This window comes from Emydura macquarii, unplaced genomic scaffold (genome assembly GCF_026122565.2).
Source record: "Emydura macquarii macquarii isolate MOO-44397 ecotype Brisbane River unplaced genomic scaffold, CSIRO-AGI_Emac_v2 contig_1119, whole genome shotgun sequence".
Classification (NCBI taxonomy): domain Eukaryota; kingdom Metazoa; phylum Chordata; order Testudines; family Chelidae; genus Emydura; species Emydura macquarii.
Genome location: NW_027131256.1, coordinates 10088694 through 10111066, shown reverse-complemented (window position 1 = coordinate 10111066; position 22373 = coordinate 10088694). Strand labels below are relative to the sequence as shown.

The following is a 22373-nucleotide window of genomic DNA, read 5'->3' as shown; positions in this document are numbered from 1 at the left end:
CACATTCAGGTGCTTGCCTTAAAAAGACTTTTATAAAGTTATGCATTATATATATTGTATAAATGCTTTTTCTGCCTAGCACTGAGATTAGTTTGCTGACCCAGTTGTTTACCTGATTGGATTGATGGCTCAGCTTTTTACCTGGCTGTTCTCTTTCCTTGCCAGACAAGCAGGCATCTTTTCACATGTCTCAACACCTAAAATATACGTTCTCTATATTACATTCTACACTGGCCTAAGTCTCATTGACTTTCACCAGACACTGCATGAAGAAATACTTTCAGTGAGTCTTAGGCCAGGTCTACACTACAGATCTATGCTGGCACCCCCAATAAATGGCATAATGTTCCAAAATAATTCCACTCATAATGCTTGCTTGTAAAGAAAAGTGCTGCAACGCTATCGCCAGGACTGCTTAAAACCCGATCTTGCAGTGTTAAACTATAGCCAGCACTTGTAATCATATGGATGTATATATTTTTATTACATACAGAAATAGGGGGGACACCTGCCAAGAGCTGAACATAAGCTTCTAAGTTTGTCTTGCCAGAGTTGCTGACATCATAGATGCTTAAGGCAGTGCAGGGCATCTGGTTTTCTTGTCATCAACTGTTTACAGAGCCGGTAAATAAGGGAGAAAATTATTTTAAATGAAATCTCATTTAATCTGAACATTTTGGGAATAATAAAATAATTGGAAGGATGAATAATTGAGGCAATTACTGGTAAATGATTCACATCAAGTGACAATCTAGGTTCAGATAAGCAGGATTTTTGAACTAATGTGACTGAGGTAAATAGGGTTTTTCTGTATTTTGTTTATGTGTCCATGTATATGTTTTAATGGATTTACTTGTATTTTTGAAGTCTCTTACTAATTTGGATTCTGACATGTTTACCTTTTAAAGCGATGTAGTTCACTTTTAACGCTGCATCCAGAAAAAAAAAATCCTACTATTATAAAAAATCTTATTTTGAATTGAAATCTAATTTCTAAATTAGAGTGCAGCATACAAGGGATTTATATTTTAATGTCAAAAACCAATGCACTACTTATATTTTGTTGCCAGCTCCCATCAGGATTGAATTTCATTAATAGGAAATATATATTAACTGAAGCATGAATTACAGGACATTTCAATAGCGCTTGGGTTATAGTATTTGCCAAGTGACTTTCAGGCTTTTTAGTTTCATTTAGTCCAACATCTGTCTGCCTTGGTTAGTTTTTCTCTGTTGCAAACAGACACATTTGCTTAACTCATCTGTGCCAAAAATAAAAGAAGGATGGACTCTTGGCTGATTGTGATAGGTCTATGATCTATAGTAGCTGAAAGAAGTAATTATATACTGTAGCTATTTTATACAAGTAGCTCTGTAGCATGGAGATCATTATTAATAATACATATAGTGCCATAAATTTTAACACTGCATTGCAGTGTAAAACGCATTTCCTGCCTTTGAAAAAAAATCAAACTAAAACCACCTTGTTGCCAGCCTAGCAGAAGCTGTGTTTGAGCCACTCTGTTTTTAAACAAGATTTTCAAACAACTTCCGCTACTTGCAATAATGGGGCATCAGTGTCATGTTTCCTTTCGAGTCAATATTAAGTCCCTACCTTGGCATCGTGTTAGCGGCACAGTGCAGTTGGGACCAATTCTTGATCTCCAGAGTCATTAAAAAAATCTCATGGCACATTTCCCAAGAGTTGCTGGCCAAATTCCAATTTGGATCATTGTATTATGCCTGCCTAAATCCCCCATCAGTTTCAGCTGGATACGGTATTCATCCTCTTTCACTGTCCTAAGCTGTTGTGTAATGTTACCGTGTGCTGGGAAATAACTGTCCCTTTTTACCTCAGAGGTGACTGCCTTTGGTGGGTAAAGTGGTTCACTCTGTAAAGGGTGTTTGGTATGAAAGATATTCTACAAATGTTAGTCATTATAATGATCTGGGTAATTATAATGTTAGATATTGATAGTTCCTTTCCTTCTGGACTCTTCATTTCTTGTGCTGCTTTCACAATACACAGTCACTAGCGAGGATAGCACCAGGGGTTCACATTGCTGTTACTTGAGAACTGCCATGAATTTTTAACCTAATCCTGAACACTGGATGCACTGATTATAATAGTAGAGTTAACCGAGCTGTTAACAGAGTAGTTTCTTCTTACATGGAGGAGTCAAGAATAAGTTGGTGTCTTTGGATAGTTCAGTCTGACAGATGGTTTCAATGCAAGACCCTGATTTTTCACAGTAGCTTTTAATTGTTTTCAATCTGAAAACCGTAAAAGTCTAACAGATGCTGAAGATGCAATTTGTTAGAGATTTTTATTCAGAGGTTTGATGGCTGTGATACTGTGTATAACAAAATGGCAAATTTTCACTCAATTATGGTTTTTATATGTTTGTGTAGCTAGTGAGGGCTATTCAGAGGAGTAACTGGACGTAGAGGCATTTTGAGGGGAATTCTCTTAGGTCAACACTGCTTAGGTTTGTTCCAGGTTTGTCTGTAAGAATCCCTGTGTGACAAGGGACACTGTCTCTGAGGGAAAGAAAGTGGTCTTGAAGAAGTCATCTGTGGTTTATGAAGAAGCCCATTCTGCATACATGAGTTTAGGGCCTGAGGCAGGAATTTCATAAAGAGATGAGCTGTATCTCCCCTCTTCCCTTGATGGCAGATCAGGCTGACTCCTAGCAGTTCCAGATACTCTGTCTCAGAGAAAATGGAGAATAAGGTAGGCTGGGAACACAAGACCATCACGCCAGACATATTTGTAGTCTTAACTTCTTGCAAGGACTGATATGAAATAGGCGGTGTATATCTCTGTGAGCTTTGATCATCTTGGATCTTGCAAGCTGAGGCTTCTCAATTACTCGGATGAAGAACCTCCAAAGAAAACCAAAGGTGTTGGGGATTCAGTTCCTCTAAGATAGTACTGAACCAATAACTCAACTTGGCCCTAATGGGTGCTGTGCTCTGGTAGGTGCCATATTTCATGGGACATACAAAATGCGAAGTCTGACTACTTATCACATGGCATCTCAATAAGACCGGATTGGTATTTCCAACATTTTCCCCCGCATGGGGATCCTTTGCCATTCTCCTGCACATTTGAGGAAAGTCATGTGCACTTTCTTTTTATTTGGTCATCTTGTCTATCTAGACATTTATATCGTACTCATCACTCTAGTATCTGAATGTTTTAACCAGTATTTGGAAAGATTTCAGCTCTAACAATCTGTTAATATTCCTGCAGAGCAAATGTAATTTTTTGACTCATCTAGTTTTTTATTCACCTTAAGAATAAGTAAATGACACCAAAATAAAAATGAAATAAAGAGGGAAATTATACTCAAACAGTCCCGAAGTTGTACAGATACATAGAGGGGGGAGTATGTGTGTGTGAACTGTCTTCTGTTTTGAAATGCTGTCCTTCTCCCTTAAATTGTAAAACTTTTTGTGGTGAGCAGTAATTTAGAGCATTTCATTTAGAAGTAAACTTGCTTGACATTTGCTAGCTCTTTGGGAGTCACTGCGGGCATGTGCTTCAGCCTGAGCCCTGCCAGCGCAAGTCAGTTGATTTGGTCCAGTCATGGGTGTTTTATCGCTGTGTAGACGTACACTTAGGTGTCTTCTATTCTTCAGCACTTAGTAGCCCTTCAGCACTGTGCAGTCAGTGCTAGTAATAGTACCATACTGCAGAATTCCTTATCTCCTGTTAATTGTGTGACGTGCAGCTGAAATGCTTTTACATTAAAGAATTAGTGCAGTTTGTTAGCACCGTGTATCGTCTGTTAGCATGAAAAGATTCCATTGAGGTTACAGATTATTAATCTGGGCCTGATCTGGCTCTCACTTACATTGGTGTAATTCAGTTCACTTGCTTCAGATTTATACTGGTGTGAATTAGATCGGAACAAACTCCATTTCATTTATTGCAGTTTATCCGTTTGTGACTGTTAATGATTCTCCAATTACAGTGACTGTCCCTGAAAATAAAGGACAGGGAACTCGCTCATCTCCTTCCCCAAGGAACTGGATTGTTGTAAAGACTATACACTAGATGGTCTGTGTGATCCGGGTGAGAGAGAGAGAGAGGGAGGAAGGGAGGGTGCAAGGAGCCCTGGTTGCACCAAAGCTGGCGGCGCTGGGGATGTTTCCAGGAATCCCTCACATCACAGCAAGCGGCGGGCCCTGCAGCTCTGCCTCCCTTTGCACTTTGCAAGGACTCGGAGGCGGGGGGAGACAGAACAGAAGTTACAGAACGTGGAGCTCGAGGCAAGTTCCTGGGCCCCAGCAGCTTCCCTCTCCCTGCCGTGCCTCAGCCGGGCGCCAGAGGGCGGCAGCAGCCGAGGGAAGGGAACGCGCCGTGCGCTCCCCCAGACCAGCAAGCCCGCTGGATCGTCGCGGCTGGTCGCCGCTGATTGGCTGGAAAGCTGGCCAATCGGATGGCGCTGATCCTTCCGCCCAATGAGAATTTAGAACGACAGTCGTCAAGGAGGCGCGCGGGAGGTTTGATTACGTACGTAGCTGCGTCGGCGAGGAAGGGGAACGAACGGTTGCAGGTGAGGGAGGGGGAGGTTGTGCGTGCCCGGGGCGTGTGTCTGTCCGTCCATCCATCCCCCGGGCCGCCGTGAAGCCGCCCGCGGGGCGGGGCCTCCTGACGGAGCCGTTCGTTGCCCCGAGCTACCTGAATTCGGATTAGGCGCCCCCGTGTAGACGCGCGCTCGCGCGGGGGGGGGGGGGGGGGGGGCGAAACCGGTGGTTCTGTCAGGTCAGCTGGGGCTGGGGTGCGGGGGGAGGGCGGGGGCTGCTGCAGGAGCGGGGCGGCCTCCGTGGGAGCCTGGGCCTGGCAATGGCACCGTGCTGGGTTTTTCTGCATTTCAAGGGTGGTGACCCCGTCCTGTACACCCAGGCTGCGCTGCCTCCTTTAGTCTCAACGTTAGCTGAATTAGGGCAGTTCTGTAAGCCAGCGCTAAACTGGTTGAGGTTCATTTCCACTGGGTGCTTGCACTGCTTTAACAGGACTGATTTAAAATTAATTTTGTTAAACCAGTGCAGTTCTTTTCCTATAGAGAAGACCAAGAGTGAGCTGGGGTTTGCACCAAGCTAATGTAGAATTTACCCCTATTTCAAGTTCAGCTGGTTCACATTTTGGCTTGCTTTTCTCCATTGCTTTAGGATCAGTGCTGGAGCAGTTGCAGTGATGACTGAATCAGGGCTATTTCTAAGTAGACAAGGCCTAAACTACAGACTTGTGGTGTTTCCACTAGTGGGTTTACCTGATGGCTGTACTACAGTGGTTCTCAACCTGTTTATTGATAATTTTGGGCAACATATGCAGCTCTCTAGGTGTTATGTGGGCCCCATCCACACAATATATACAGCTGTGTGCTGATTGGGCCGTCCGTGGGCTGTGGGTTGAGAACCACTGCCATACTGTAAGAAACTTACACTGGAAGCCCTACGCCATTGTACTCTTTTCTCTGCCTTCCAGCTTTCTCTACATCTTTTCCCTGAAACTCTCATTCACAGTTTAAGCCTAAAGGTATGTGGATGGCTTTTTTTACTTCCCTTTCATTTTGGAAGAGGCAAGAATTTTACAAAACTGTTGCACGCAGGGGTGGGAAGTGGAGCAGAATATTTGTTTTTAATTTTTTTTTATTTTAACCCTCAAACATGCCATCTGGTGCTCAGAACTCAAACTTGTCATGCAGAGTCCTCGGTGATATGGTATCATGAGGTTCCATGTTAAATGACTCTCGGTGACTCAAGATAAAATAAGCAGCACCTTGATTTTTCTAACTACAAGTTCTGCAAATTCATGTTTTGGATTTAAAAAAACAGGTGGGTTCTTCTCAACTACCTCAGAGCCAAAACTTTCCCATGTCAGAATTTTGGTAATTTTAAGTTAAGCGTCAGTGATTAAGGCCATAATTCTGTTGATCAATGAACTAGAAGACAGTCCAACTTTTTCACTATTCTGCCTCTGCCAGGTTAATGTTAAAAAGCAATGCACTTTAGTCAGTTAAGTAAATAGATTTGATTCTGAATACACAAGTAGAGCAGATCTAGTGAATAAAGTGGTGGCATTTTTACAGTAACTTTACTGAGTAGAAATGTACTTTAGATGGAGCTTTGTCTCAAGTGGTATGAAAATACAAGGTTAATTATACTTTTAAAAATTACTTGTCTTCCTTGGTTTATTAGAAAGAAGACAAATACTTTGTTGTTAATCTTTCATGTTATGAGGGTTAAAGAAATTTAACTTTTTTTTTCTTCATATTTTCCTTTGACTATATGTGATGCTTTTTATGCCTGGGAGAAGACATGGAGAGAAGAAAATTAGATGGAAGTTTCTTTAAAACTGCCCTGAATAAAGATGAAGTTGAAAATATTCTCAGTGAAATTAGTAATCTTAAAATGACTGAGAGAGAGAATGACAAATACAATAAAAAAACTGAAATCAAATGTGAAAGCCTTTGTCCAGCTCCTCAGAATATTCCCTGTCTTGGTCTACAAACTCCAAGAACTCCTGCTCCACTGATCCTACAACTGCTGCCATCACAATCATCTGATTTCTTGGAAGAAGAGCATTACTCTTCAAAAAATAATCCCAGATTAGGGGAATGGAGTATAACAATTTTTAAAGACAATGTTATTCCCACAGGGAGACAACTTCCTCGTACCCCTAATGACACAAACCAACAAGGGAAATTGTTACTAGAGGCTTTAAAGGATCATAAGGTACTGAATGAGAGAGATTCAACAGGTGCAGTTGGGCCTAGTCATTCAGAATATGATACGCTTAAGTTACAGATTGATGCTGACGTGTTGGAGAAACTTTTGAGGGAGGAGCCTTCTGTAAAGATTAGTGCCTCAAATGCATGGGTTTACACTAAGAAAAAGGATTCCATTAGCCAATGTATGCAGCAGCCTGATGACAACCACAGCACTGCTGGCTTTAAAGAAAATGGCAAGGAGGTGTCACCATCTCTAGTTGAGGATGAGGTAGGATGTCTTCTTTCTGTTGTTTTAGAGCTGGTATTATGTCTTATGCTAGTAATGGTCTTCTAGAATTATTTACCTGCAGTTTTAACTCTGTCATAAACATCCAACTTTTGGGGGTGAAAGTCCAGTAGTTTTGCAGACACATGGGCACATCTGCTGAAAACATTAATAGTTTCATTTCCAGCTTATGAAGTTTGACAATGCAACTCTGAAACCCTACCCGTAATCTTAGTTTTTGCAGATCAACTATACCAGTGTCAGAAGTCAGCTATTTTCCTCTTCGTTTACAAATAAAAACCAGATGGGAGAGGATGAGATCTACTAATTCTAAAACTTGAAGGACATGGGGCCAGATTATCTAAAAATGCAGATAGAACCTTCTCAAAATCCAACTAGGCGCGTTAGTGCATTAGCTATCTAACTTCCACCGATTTGTTAGGCACCTAACCTGCTTAAGAACTTTTGAACATCCTAGGTAGTTGCTATGTACCAATCTATCAATTCATTAACTACAAGTCTTGTTTATCTAACAGAGCTCAAGATTCTGATAGCTAAAATCAGGTCAGACTTGAAGAAAGGCTGGGGAAAAGTAAATAAATAAAAAAAAGTGGTATTTGGATATTAAAAATCATACTCTATCTCAAACTTTAGAAACTTGTCAACTTGAAAACTGTCTGAAAATACTGTACTACTAGAGTAATAAATGACACTTAAGATTATTATAAGTGAAAACCTAACAACAAAAAAAGTTTATTTTGTACATTTGACAGCACTTCGTGTAATTTCATATTCTTCAGTCATTTTTTAATCCCTTGTTGAAAATATACTTAAACATAAATATGGAATCAGAAAAACAACTTCTAAGGAGTGCTTACTCATGTCCATTCTAATGTAGGGGTGTGCACACTCTGAGCACCACTGCCAGGAAGTTTTTCCAGCAGTGATATCCATTGGGTTGGCTCTGGTGCCCCCTGGAGTTGTGCCCTCATAGCTCTGGTATATAGGGCCTTGCTACTCTGCTGCTCCCTCAGTTCCTTCTTACCACCCGTGATGGTTGCTGGAACTTCAGCTTGTCTTTGCATCCAAACTGCAAGTACGTGTCTCAGTGGACTCTTACTTGTACATAGTTATTCATAGTGGTTAAATTTCAGTTTCTAGTTTAGTAGTTAATTAGATTAGAGAATCCTTTTAAGTGGGGCTAACCCTTCTCCGGCACCATGGTGGAATGCCTTGGTCCCTGTGGATTAAGCCATGTGTTGTGCTGAAAGCAGATGCCTATCAGTGACCCTATTCTAGCTGCCTTAAATGTTTGGGGGAGTCCCACATATGGAAGTGCTGCAAAATTTGCAAGGGGTTCAGGCCCTGCACCAAGAAGGTTAGATCAGAGACTAAAATTCCTCCTTATGGAGGCAGCTCTCCGTCTCCTCTCGGAGCCGAGCCATGCTGACTCAGTTCTGAGCACTTCAACCTTAGTGAGAAGCGCTCCATTTCTCTGAGAGAAAGGCAGCATAGTTCAGCCTCTCCAGTACCATGGAAGGACCCTCTTCTGCATCCCAGGACTCTCGGCACTGTCAGTTATCTCCAGTGCAGAGGAAGTCTACTCCTCCATGGGCTCTTGGTACCGCTTCCCATCCCCGATGCCGAGGAAGACAGACCAGAGGCACTCCCCAACCCCAAGGTCTGCCAGTCACAGAGATGCCAACAGAGTGCAACTCATGCCAGGCTACTCAAAGACACCAGCTGCCTTGGGAAGGGATCCGTTGAGTCCGGCACAGTTGGACACTCTACCGAGAGAGAGCCATCAGAATGCAGCCCTGGCACTGCCATCCACCCCAAAGGCATTTGAAACAGCAAAGGAATTATCGTCACTCCCAGTGCTACCATCCTTCACCATACAGGAACTGGCACTGTCAGCACTGGAGACAAGAGTAACCATGGCATCGAGACCCCACTTGCCATTAAAAGGGAAATCTGCCATGATGGCACAGCACCAATTTCCTCCTTCCTGGCATCACTCTTTGGCACTGGTCGATACTGCTCCACCATGGTTGCCGAGACACGATTCTTCACCGTCAGACTCAGAGGCAGGAGCTGAAACCACTCCAACTAGTGTTACCCAACAGCTGACATGAGCCACGGTATCCTGCCAATGGCCTGACCACCAACACAGTGGCAGATGCCCATACAATGGCCTTTTTGGAATCCCTGGGCATTTCCACCAGTCCAAGGGTTGCAGTCCAGGAGATCATACTCCGTTGTATTGGAGTGTAGAGCTCCTCCACCACTTCTCTTAGTTCAGGAACCATGTACCAGTACTGAACACGGTACTGAACTCCCAAGACCTGGCACCATGGGATCCATCTGGTGCCGACAGAGAACAGTGCCTCGTGCCTCTGCTGCTGCTTTTTCCTCTCCTGATGAGGCGGTGGCGGGAACTTCTAGAGCGACCTCTCAGCAGAAGTAGAGAGTGCACCAGGAGCGCCTCAGGAGAGTAGCTCAAAATCTGGGGATCCAGGCAGAGGAGATTTCAGAGTTCTCCCATGCTCTGGTGGGCATCCTATCATGTTCAGGTCCATCGCGAGTGGCTTTGCCTTTGATTGATGCCATCTTAGACCTTATCAAAGCCTTGTGGCAGACCCCAACATCCCTGCAACCAACAGTGAATAGAATGTCCCACCTAATTTCTATACACCCATCCTCCTTCGGGTTCACTACAAGTGTGCCTAGGGCCTACGAAGGTCTTAAAACGGCCTTGTCTATGTGGGCAAATTCTTATATCTTCACAGTGCCCCGTTGAAATCAGTAGGGTAGTAAGTATCTGCCTTCATGAATCCAGTAGCAAGACTTGGGCCTATAGTTAGTTGTTGTTTAGAAAGTGCATGTTCTTATTACAAATGCCTCTAAAGCTCTTTGCAAAGCCATAGAAACTTCCCAGATTGTCTTTAAATAGCACTCTTTTATTAAAGCAAAAATGAAGAATGGTAAACCTCCTAAAGAAAGAATAATTCGCTTGGAAAAACTGCTGTTTCTTAGGAATAAATGTACTATTAAGGCATTTAAAGCCATTATCTTCTTTCCACAGCCCATTTTGACTAATCTAAGGACTTGTCTAATTGCAGCTGCATTACTGTAGCGCTTCAGTTAAGATGCTACCTCCACCAATGGGAGGGGTTCTCCCATTGGCTTAGGTACTCCACCTCCCAGAGAGATGTTAGCTAGGTTGATGGGAGAATTCTTTGTATATTGGATTCCTCTATAAAACCTGCTCATGAATTCTATTAGTCTGTTCAACAGCTATGCAAAGAAGCTTATATTCTTTATGTATTCTAGGAAGATTTTGTTTTTGGTTTACTAATAGTAAACCTCTCTGTTTTGCCCTTTGCAGCAAGAATTACAAGAAGTCGTTGAACCTCTGCAAGATTCTCCAGTACCAAAGTGTTTCACTGCTACTTCAACAAACAGGAGAATAAGTCAGATTCCAGTTCAAGGCAAGTACTGTTTTTATTGTGTATATAGTGTATTTTTGTTTAAGACACACTTGTCCATTAGTTTCCTAATGCATGTGTTCTTACCTTATATCTTAATTCTCGTGCAAAGTTAAGATGGGTGTGAAGACCTCAGACTTTTGTTGTGCAGTTATAGATTAAAAAAAGTTGTTGCGCATTCCAAACTTATTTAATAGTGCCTTTTTTCATAGCTACAAGGTAACTTTTGATTATTTTAAGACACAGGTTACATATGCAACTCTGGGTGAATGAGAGCACTAAAACTACCTCTCATTACTATCCTCAGCATACCTTGTTAGAACAAATGTTAATACAAAATAACTAGAACGAGAACAACTGAAACCAAAACTAATTTAAATCAAATAAATTGATGTAAATGACCTTCCTTTGTCATTCAGAGGCCTTGTATCTGAATCTCTGTGGGAAAAGTGTTAGCATGCATTCACCTTCTCTGATTTTAGCTTTTTTTTTTTTTAAATGTAATGGACTACGCTTCCATAGAAGAGATGCCATTCCTTGTGTAGTAGCTGTGCCTGGGGCCTCTTCAGTAACGGGAACCAAACCTAACAGGGATATGCGCAAACTCACGTATTTTCACATCCTTCTAAGACTTTGTATTACAGAAGTTGGAGAATAGATAACAGGAGTTCTGTCTTCTCTCTCTTTCTCACCCCTTCTTGCCAGTTTCTTCACAATATATTTTCTATTGCTGTCCAGCCTAGTTTCAAATGATTTACAGGGCTTCCAATACTTCTGAAGGGGACAAGTCCGTGGCTTAATAGATTTTTGCTATTAGGAGAATTTTCCTGTTGTGCAGTCTTTCTACCTATCCTTAATTCCATTTATCATGCTAGAGCACAGCTAACTGTTAAACTTGAAATTCTGCTTTCTCTCACTTTCAAAAAAGTTATGGCAAACTGAAAATATTGCTGACATTGTGGCTTACTGGTCTAATGCTCTTTAATGATTGCCCTTTGCAGTTTCTAAAAGAGGTGTCTGAGATAGGCAACGCATTTTTGGTTGTGATTCTAAAGGTATATTATTAGCAGGATATCTTCATTTAAAATTCCCTTTGCTCTGTTTTTCCTACTGCCATCCTCTGCTGCTCCTGGTAAGTGATTGGGAAGGAGGGCTTTGCTTTGCTTAGCTAATGGAATACAAAGCAGACAGCTCCCTTCCTGTTTTGACCATGCTAGTAAGTTACTTTTTGCTCATATCCTAATTGTTAGAGCACTTTAAGAGCTAAATCTTATTCCTATTGTAGTTGATGCTACTAACTCCCACTGAAGACAGTAGCTCCAGGAGTTGACGCTTAGTGACCAGGAGGACTATGATTGTGTGCTGTGCCTTTTGAATCTCTACAGTTCTATGCATTGCTATCACAATCCTTTCCACTCCTGACATATGTCGCTTCTGCCCCCTGCTGCACACCCTCTGTAACTGGGTTTCCAAGGAGCTTGCCCAAGGCTGCTTGCCTATGGCAACCTTACAAAATGCCTGCAAAGTGAAATTCTGGCCAGCTATGGGGCTTTTCCAGTCCCAATTACATTGCTGCAGTGGCATATAGGGATTTGGATATGGAGAGAGAGAGAGAAGCCATCCCCAGGTGTTCTTTTGCTCTTGTTTAATTTTGTTTAACCTCATTTGAGCTATGGATGCTAAAGTGCAGGCAGTTGATGCTATTCTCAAGTGGCACTGGAGAGACCTAAAACAATGTATTCTGGGAGCTTACACCTCCCATCTTTGCACTGGATCTGGCCTGACATTTGGGGCATATCCAGATACTTGGCAATTGTGAGCCTCCATGTCAGCTTCTGGTTCCTTGATAACTGCTTTTCTCTACATGACTAGGGTTGAGTGAGATGAATGTATCGATGATGATTAACAGAATAAAAGGCTACCAATGTACTAAAGAAGATATGGAATTTCTTCGACACATGAAAAACCAAGAACAAGCACAGACACTGAAGGTAAGATTGTCTCCATTTTAGTCTTCATCTTAAATTGTAATGCTCACAAGGATCAATTTAGTCATCTTTTTTGTATAAATGAACTAGGGAGAAGGCACAAAGAACTACTAGTCATTTTGTAATAGTGCACGTTTTCTAATCATAAACCAGATTCTAAACCTCTGGTATCACTTTGCTGCCAGACAGGTGTGCTCTTTGAGTGATTGCACATATGCATTCCACTCTTGGTGTGCTTGTTGCCCTGCATAGTCATTGGGTATTTTTCATAGAATCATAGAAGATTAGGGTTGGAAGGGACCTCAGGTGGTCATCTAGTAGTCCAACCCCCTGCTCAAAGCAGGACCAACCCCGACTAAGTCACCTCAGCCAGGGCTTTGTCAAGCCAAGTCTTAAAAACTTCTAGGGATGAGATTCCACCACCTCCCTAGATAACCCATTCCAGTATTTCACCATCCTCCTAGTGAAAACGTTTTTCCTAGTAGGCAACCTAGACCTCCCCCACTACAACTTGAGACCATTGCTCCTTATTCTGTCATCTGCCACCACTGAAAACAGTCTAGCTCCATCCTCCCTGGAGCCCTCTTTCAGTTAGTTGACAGCTGCTATCAAATCTCCCCTCACTCTCCTCTTCTGCAGACTAAACAAGCCCAGTTCCTTCATGTGCCCCAGCCTCCTAATCATTTTTGTTGCTCTCCGCTGGACTCTTTAATTTGTCCATATCCTTCCTGAACTGGGGGGCCCAAAACTGGACACAGTGCTCCAAATGTGGCCTCACCAGTGCCAAATAGAGGGGATAAGCACTTCCCTTGATCTGCTGGCAATGTTCCTACTAATGCAGCCCAATATGACTGTGACCCGTCCATGCCTAGGGTAGCCACCTGAAAATGCCAAAGTCGGGGCAGGATGTAAAAGGAGAGCAGATTCTCCCAACATTGGTGGGTGACACTGAAGTCAGACTTTCCAACTAGCCACAAACAGTGCTTCTTATTCCCCACACTGGTAATCAAGAAGCCAAAACAAAAATATACACAGCCCCCTTACTGCATTGCAGTCTCTGGCTCCCAATTGGCCACTAGGTCCAGTAAAGAGATCAGTTATTTAAAACTCTATGCTCTTTACCAAAAAGGTTTCTCCTGACCCCAAAGTGTCAGCCACAGTACCAGATCAATATAAGTTTGGATCTTACCCAAAATACCACGCTGCCAGCCAATCCTTTAGTAACTAAAACTAAAGGTTTGTTTCTTTCCTTTTATAATAAACTACAAGAGAAGTGTTAAATGATTAATGCAATCAGACACATACAGTTGACTTGAAAGTCCATATATATCCGGTTTCTAATAGAATTGTGGAGTTTGCAGGCTTGTATAGTCCCTCTGGTGTACATCCAGTACCTGGATGGGTCTCCTTTGTTTCACAGCTTAAGTTCAGTTCAGTCGTAGATGAGTTGATCCAGAGGTAGGTGAAGGATGACTGAAGACAAAATGGATGTGGGGCAGCTGTCTTTTATGTCCTTTGGCCTTTGCCATGCTGCTTGTGGGAAATTTACAGGAATAAGATGGAGTCCAGAGTAAGTCCTGGTGACTCATCAGGTATATCCCTGGCTTCTCCTCCTGGGCCCATTGTACCTGTGAATTTCTTTAATGGGCCATTAAGCAGGCTAGTGCTGCAGCCATCCTGTCTGGGGTGTTGTCCAGACACAGCACAATATGAAATACAGATATGTCAACTATATCCATAACTTCCATTACACCTAACACATGAACATAAACATTATCATCTTACTTAGCACATTATAGCCTTTTTAACAGTACCTGACATGGCATATCTTATATGAATTATTATGATTTTGACATACTGATGTTAAATAATATAATAAATGCCCCCTCCAATCCAGCCAGCATGACAATGACATTAGCCTTCTCGGCAACAAGGACACACTGTTGACTCATATCCAGTTTCTTGCTCACTGTAACCCTCAGGTTCTTTTCCACAGAACTGCTGCTGAGCCAGTCAGTCCCCAGTCTGTAGCAATAAATGGGATTCTTCTGTCCTAAGTGCAGGACTCTGCACTTGTCCTTGTTGAACCTCATAAGATTTCTTTTGGCCCAATCCTCCAATTTGTCTAGGTCCCTCTGTATCCTGTCCCTACGTTCCAGGGTATCTACCACTCTCCCTAGCTTAGTGTCATCTGCGAACTTGCTGAGGGTGCAATCTACGCCATCCTCCAGATCATTAATGAGGATGTTGAACAAAACCGGCCCCAGGACTGACCCCTGGGGCACTCCGCTTGTTAACAGCTGCCAGCTAGACATCGAGCCATTGATCCCTACCCATTGAACCCGATGATCTACCCAGCTCTCTATTCATTTTATAGTCCATTCATCCAACCCATACTTTAACTTGCTGATAAGAAGACTGTATCAAAAGCTTTGCTAAAGTCAAGGTATATCATGTCCACCGCTTTCCCCACATCCACAGAACTAATCAGGTTGGTTAGGCATGACTTGCCCTTGGTGAATCCTTGCTGACTGTTCCTGATCACCACCTTCTCCTCCAAGTGCTTCAAAATGGATTCCTTGAGGACCTGCTCCATGATTTTTCTGGGGACTGAAGTGAGGCTGACTGGTCTGTAGTTCCCCGGATCCTACTCCTTCCCTTTTTTAATGTTGGGCACTATATTTGCCTTTTTCCAATTGTCCGGGACCTCCCCCCGATCTCCATGAGTTTTCAAAGATAATGGCTAATGGCTCTGTAATCACATCAGCCAGCACCCTCAGATGCACTGCATCCGGTCCCATGGACTTGTGCATGTCCAGCTTTTCTAAATAGTCCTGAATCTTTCTTTAAGTACTGAGGGCTGCTCACCCCATACTATGCTGCCCAGTGCAGTAGTCTGGGAGCTGATGTCCTCTGTGAAGACAGAGGTGAAAAAAAGCATTGAGTACTTAAGCTTTTTCCACATCATCTGTCATGAGGTTGCCTCCCCCATTCAGTAGGGGGCCCACACTTTCCCTGACCACGATACCTATAGAAACCCTTCTTGTTACCCTTCGTGTCTTTTGCTAGCTGCAACTCCAATTGTGCTTTGTCCTTCCTGATTTCACTCCTGCATGCTTGAGCAGTATTTTTATACTCCTCCCTAGTCATCCGTCCAAGCTTCCACTTCTTGTAAGCTTTCTGTTTGTGTTTAAGCTCACATTCATTTCATTAAGCTCACTTCATTGTTAAGCCAAGTTGGTCGCCTGCCGTGTTTGCTATTCTTCCTGCACATTGGAATGGTTTGTTCCTGTACCCTCTCAATAAAGGTTTTTTAAAAATATAGCTACCTCTCTTGAACTCCTTTCCCCCCTCATATTAGCCTCCCAGGGGAGCCTCCACATCAGTTCCCCTCAGGGAGTCAAAATGTGTTTTTCTGAAGTCCAAGGGTCCGTATTCAGCTGCTTTCCTTCCTTTTGTCAGGATCCTGAACTTGACCAGCTCATGATCACTGCTGCCCTTAGGGCAGCTCATGCACCCTGTGGTTTTGTTTTTTTTGTAGGGAGCGATGAGTAAAGTTTTAAAAATAGAGCAGTCATCAGAGGATTGAATTAGAATATGTTTCATAGCATTTCACAGGTTCAAATCCAGCACAAGTTGGTACCATCTAATAGCAGTTCATAATGTATGTGAAATAAGTTTGGTCTCTAGTCAGTGGACAGGTAGCTCACAAGACCATGCATGTGTCCTGACACTGATTTGCACCCTGGTTAGCCATCTAAGACAGGGCTCGACAAACCCTAGGCGCCAGGTCACCATGGCGCCTAGGAATTTAATTCTGGCACCTAGTATTTCTCCCAGTGAAAGACTGGGTCCCGGGGGGAGCAGCCACCATGCTCCGGCCAAGGCGCCACTGCGTCCATATGGCGGCGGGGCTGGGAGGAGGGAGCACAGCAGCTGTTGCGCTCCAGGCCAGGGGGTGGGAACGCTGCACCTGCCGCTGGGCCCACATTGGGGGGAGGAACGGGGCCAGGAGGGGAGCGGCTGCTGTGCTCCGGCCAGGGTGCCCCGCTGCTGGGCCCACGAGAGGAGTGAGGCCAGGAGGGGGGAAGCGGCCGCTGGGCTGTGGCCAGGGCGCCGCTGTGTCAAGGTGGTGGGGCCGGGAGGGCAGAGCAGCTGTCTGGCGCCTTAATTTTTGGGCTGGCTCCTAGCTACGATGCAAATTTGTGGAGCCCTGGTCTAAGAAGAGAGGCCAAAGATTAAATGGGCACTCCTTTATCCCTTGTGCTGATCCCTGTGGGTCAGAGCTGAGGCAAACGAGCAGGACAATTTGGGGAAGCATGAACTGCTGGTACTCCATTTGTAATGTGAATAATGGAGAACTTCAGTCTCCAGGGCTGTCGATCTGGTGAGAGAGTAAGTTTGGGAAAGTGTAAACAACAAACTGCTTGATCAATGTCTGCAGAATGGAACTTATAGTAGAGTATGAACCTACTGTCTTAGTAGGGTCAGAACTCTGATAGTGATCTTTTCACAAACAGTCGCACAGGCAGTTCACTGTAACATGACCTGGAAATGCTTTGTACTTTTATATAGTGCTTAAAGAAACTTTGTGTGTAAAACTACAATCAAAACTGCTTTTGCAGGCAAAATATTTACGTCTACAAAAGGAACTAACCACCATGGTTCAGACAAAGGAACTGCTACTGGCACAGCGAGAGAAAGTCCAAGACGAGATTGTACAAATGGTAATTGACCCACTACATATCAACTACGCTGCAAGATTAATGCTGCCATTTTATTTTGTTTGTTTCTTCAGTTCAAGTAATAGTTTTTGTTTCAACTAGATAGGCCTTGTGGTTTAATGCTGTCAATGTGTTCTGCGTTCCTAGAGTATCTTCCTGTGTGTGCAGGGGTTAGGAATTCCTTGTGGTGCTAAACAGCAACTTCTATAAAACAAGGAACAGCACTGAGAGATCTCTAGGGGGACAGTGGCTCTGATTCAGGGACCTAAACGTTGTGGCTGCAAGAGTGCTGGTGGCTTAAAGGATATGAAGAACTCTTGGGTCTGTATGGTGTGATTTTCAAATTTTGTAAGTTATGCAGAATCATGCTGGATCAGAACTTAGATATGGTTGATCTGCTAGAAATACCTAGCTGATGCAGGAAGTAGTGTTAATGATTCTGAATCGGTTGCTATTGAACCAGTGACAAAGCATGGTGCTAGAGACAATGCTGCTCCTGGAGATGCTGCTTTTCAGATGAGACATAAAGACCTGACTATTTGTGGTCATTAAAAATCACCTGACTGTGTCTTTACAGCAATGCATAGTGTTCTGATTTAATTCTAATGTTGTAACTGTAGGGAAAGTTCTCCTTAAATATTTATGAAGTGCTGCTGTTAAACTCGTACCATGTTCCACTCCAGAGGTGGGTGAGGTGATATATAACTTTTGCTATATCAAAAGTGATATGAGACTTTAGCTAATCAACATCTATAAAGCATTTTGTGTAAGAAGTCCTGCTAATTATTTGTTCTTAATGTATCAGGCAAGACTGTGTACATTAATACAAGCCATCTGTTTGAATTTACTTCAAAGAGGTTATGAAACAAACCTATAGCATGTCTCGGATTAGACCTATTAGTATGAGTTTTAAGAGTGTTTAATTCTACCAGTATCTTTAACCAAGAATATATATTTGTATTCATACATATTAGTTATTCAGACATATGAAACCTGTTGATTTGTGCAATAACATTTTCATTGGATTTTTGCACTGTTAATGAAGCTTGACTTTTCATTTCAGAAAACATCTTACGATAGAACAGTCCAACTTGGAAGAGCCTTTCTGGGTACGAGAATGGATCCTGCTACTGTCGAAGCATTGCCACCAAAAGCTGTGCTTGGGCAGCTGAATCCTGTGACATTGCAGCATTTTCAACAGCGAGAGAGGGCTGAACTTCAGGCACTTACAAAGGAGCTAAAGAAGTTAAAACTTTCCATTGCCCAACTGCCTCAGAAACGGGGAACAAGGTACAGGAAACCAGCAGGTTTAGAGAATTTTCTGTGGGGGGGGAAATCTTTTTCTAATTTAACTGCAACTTCATGCTGTATAAACACACCATGACTGGAGTAGGAGAGTGGCATAATGTAGGCTGAAACTTAAGCCCTCAATTTGAGAATTGAGAAGCTTAGCTTTCAGAAGATGACATTTTTATTTTCCTGACTTGCTAACTTTTGATACAATTAAAAAAAGAAAAAAAAAAGGCCATCTATGTAAAGAGCACTAGAGGATGCAAGTAGTTATTTTGACTTGATTTTTAGTTCATTTTTAAGCACAACTTTGGCACCATGTCTCAGGCAGCCATGATGAACTAAAGGGATGCAAAGGAGAAACGAAGAACTGTGTTGGGCTCAATAGCATGTCTGTACAGAGTTCTGCCGGAGTAGAAAAGTTGAACTGTAAAGAACTTTCTGTCAATATGAATGTGAATATTGGGGAATGTGTTCTGGCAAATACAGACCTTAGGGTTTGTTTGTGCTATCTCAATCTGGCCCCTAGGCTACTTGGGTTGCTTCTTGAGGTAATTGCATAATTATCTGCATATTGAATTGATGTCTAAATGCTGCTCTGGATGCAGTTAACATTCTTGACACCTTGTCAGCTGGGAGGGTGGAGACATGCTGTATATTTACTGGAAGATAAGATATGTCTTTTCCTGTCACAAATAGAAACATTAGGGGCCAAATTGTTCGTCCTCACAAAAGTCGCTGCATGCAACTCATTGACTTCACTACGCCTGTCTCAGAAGAGATTGCCCAGTTGTTGAGCCCTTGGAATACCTAATTTTACATAACCGCATGCTCGGTTAATGTGCATAGTCAAGCAGTGCTTCCAAGGTGATACCACAGAGATGAATTGCACTGCATTTACTTAGACTTCTGCCAATAACTGGAATAACCATTTTTGACTGATCTGAGTTCCATGACCAACGTTAATTGGAGTTACACCTGCTCTTTAAAAATAAACACAATCCTTATGTGCAAGCACATTGAGGGCAAGTATGCAGGGTCTGATTGAGACTATTGACTGCACTAAATGGTCTTTGAACCTTATCTAAGAAGCCTGTTTTTATAGCTGCTGGTTAAGCTGGATGGATTTTGTTGTGGTTTAAAACCACTTGTATTTTTGAATCAACTCAAAAAACTAATTTGCCTTTCTAAAAGGTTTATCGTGCGATCATGTACAATACAAATTCTTACATTGCCCTCGTGTCACCCCAGCCTCCCGCCTGTCAACGCCAATTTGTTTAAAAAGTTGTAATTCCATAAAGGGGTTCTGATGACCCTCAGAAATAGGAAGCATAGTTGGGAAACGTTAATGTATTTGTCTTCCAGGCTGGAAAGAGAGTCTTGGAAACAACAGATACAGGAAGCGGAACAGAGAATACAGCAAACACAGGTAAGTTCTGGTGTCTTACTGCCTATAACCCATCTTGGACAACCACTCCTTATAGTAAGTGCCTTGTGCAGAACTCTTAAGCAGTAGAATCTGGGGTACAGGTCCAATGTGTGGAACGGGTCAGGTGTAAGATGAGTTGGCAGTGGGAGTGCAGAGTAGGTCATCTTTGTGAAAGAAGTGGATTTATGGAGAGAAAAAACAAGGGTTGGTCCATTGAAAGTGGGAGATTGTGCCAACTGGTGGCATGATAGAAGATGCAAAGGTCAAAGACCTGTTTCGCCACTCATTAGCTTACTATTACAAAGCTTGCAGGTTAAGGTTGTACTGCTTTTTGTAAGGGGTGACAATAAAACTGCTTACTGTAGGTGGAGGCTGTGCAAGTCTTCTACGCAGCTTTCAAGAATTTCCTGGCTAAATAAAAAAATCTGCTCATAGTTGGGTAGCTCAGACACTTCTGCAGCACCTTCAATTGCTAGTTCGTGGTAGAGCCTCAACCTAGAATGTGTAAAGTAAAGCTGTGAGATTGGTAATGGTGACAAGGAAAATTAAGTTGTACAAGTCCACACATTTGGACTGTTACAGATTGGTTGAATTTTTTCTTCCACAAAAAACCTTTTCACTCATCTCTAGAAAGGAATAATCTAGAAGTGTGGAGTATTTGGGGCCTGTGACTACAATGCAGGCACTTCCTTTATGGCCTCAGACCTTCTGTAATCACTGAAAAGCAAATAGTAACATCAAAGCCACACTGTACACAAGTTTCATGTTTGAAATGCTAACAATGACCAGATGCTCCCTTTCCAAACTCCTTTTGGTATTTAATCATCTGTAGAAATGCTGGTACATTTCTGCCCCACCCCATTCGTACTAGCTGCTCTACTCTGTCAATGGGCTTATTCACCTATAGCTACTTGAAAATTGTTGCATTTTTATTTACTACCAGGAAGATATGGAAAATCTGAAATGTGACGTTGAAGCAGCCCAGTCAAAAGTAGCAACAGTTCAGGTCAGTCAAGAATGATGGTGCAATGTTTTGTGGAGTAGGAAAGAACGGGCATAGCATGTTATGACAATTGGAAGCTGAAGTCTCTTTTAAGGGGTCAGTGATCTACAATGCAAGGTGAATGTTCTAAAAGTTACACAAATACATTTTTTAGGGTGGTGAACTCCAACCTATGTCTAGTTGCTCAGATACCACGGTGAGGAGTAGCTATAGTCTGAGCTCTTCTATTATTTAGCTGGACCACCTCCCTGTCAGGTGGCAGGCTATTCTGTTGGGACTCTCTCTCTCATTCTAGACAGACTGGTTATAGAATGTATATTGATCAATCTTAGAAAGCTTGCCTGTGTGGCATGAGATAAATTTACCTTTAGCAGTAGTAGCTAATATCCCCAACAATGTATAAAATACTGATGTAGAGTTTAATTACAAAGTAATGGTTAATTTAAAAGATGATTGCTTTTGAGTGGCTCACCATCCTTCCACCTACACTACTCTGTACCACTGCCCATTGGGATTAAGGCTAGGTTGAAAGCACACTGAAATGCCCATAGAATTATTAATATTAGCATCCTGGACCAGCCTTCATAGTGTTTGTGTAGTTAGCTACAGAAGTCTCCCTGCACTTCACAAATCAACTTGGTTACTAGTGCTCAAGTATAAATCATGTCTGCTGCCCCAGAGAAGGCTCTGAAATACTAAAGAAGGCATTTTTTTTTTGCTCACTGAAGAGGACGAATACGAACAACATAGATTCGGCACCTGCTATAAGTCTAATTTTAGCTAGTCTGTATTAATTTAACTTTTCTCCTTTTAGGAACAGCTGTGTAATACAAGAGTTGAAATAGAGAAGATGCACACTTTGAAAGAGAGGACACCTGTTTCTCAGTCCCTGGATAACGCCCAAGATTTTGACAATGATTATCTTAAGAGACGACTTAACAGAATCTTGCGAAGAACAGCTATTTTTTTAGAAAGGGAAAAAATAATCAAAAGACTTAGTCTTTTAGAATGAGTGTTTTTCCCTGCTTGCAAAAATGTCTCTCTAAAAGGGTTTTAGGGCTGCCAGTGTATACGCAGACCTCTGTATGTTAGGTAACGTAATTTGGAAAACTCAGTTGCCCATCTGTTGAAAGTGGGAACAAAAATGCATATCAGTAACACTTAAGATGCAGCCAGAATCATGAAAATAAAATTTGAGATTAATGGCTGTTTAAGTGAAGATCAATCAACTTTCAATGTAAATCCACATTTGTTCTTTTGTGCACTTGAGAGAATCCATACTTTAAAAGAGCACCAACCATCAGGTCTGAAAGAATGGTGATCTATGAGGAGGAGAGTTAAAGTCCTTACAAATTTTGCACAGTGGAAGGAGTCACTTAAGCAGGCTCTACAGAGTTAAGGTGAGTGTTTAAGTTAACATTTTATATACATGTTAAAGAATAA

General features: G+C 42.4%; 1 protein-coding gene across 1 annotated transcript; it reads left to right on the top strand.

The window, feature by feature from the left end:
- Positions 1 to 4545: 4545 nt before the first annotated feature.
- Positions 4546 to 22137, top strand: LOC137151751 (uncharacterized). The gene is made up of 9 exons (XM_067546140.1): positions 4546 to 4565; positions 6329 to 7011; positions 10397 to 10499; positions 12369 to 12487; positions 17110 to 17211; positions 18272 to 18498; positions 19864 to 19927; positions 20871 to 20933; positions 21745 to 22137. The coding sequence occupies exons 2-9, from the start codon at positions 6331 to 6333 to the stop codon at positions 21940 to 21942; spliced, it is 1557 nt and encodes a 518-aa protein (XP_067402241.1). The 5' UTR covers positions 4546 to 4565; positions 6329 to 6330; the 3' UTR covers positions 21943 to 22137.
- Positions 22138 to 22373: the final 236 nt, after the last annotated feature.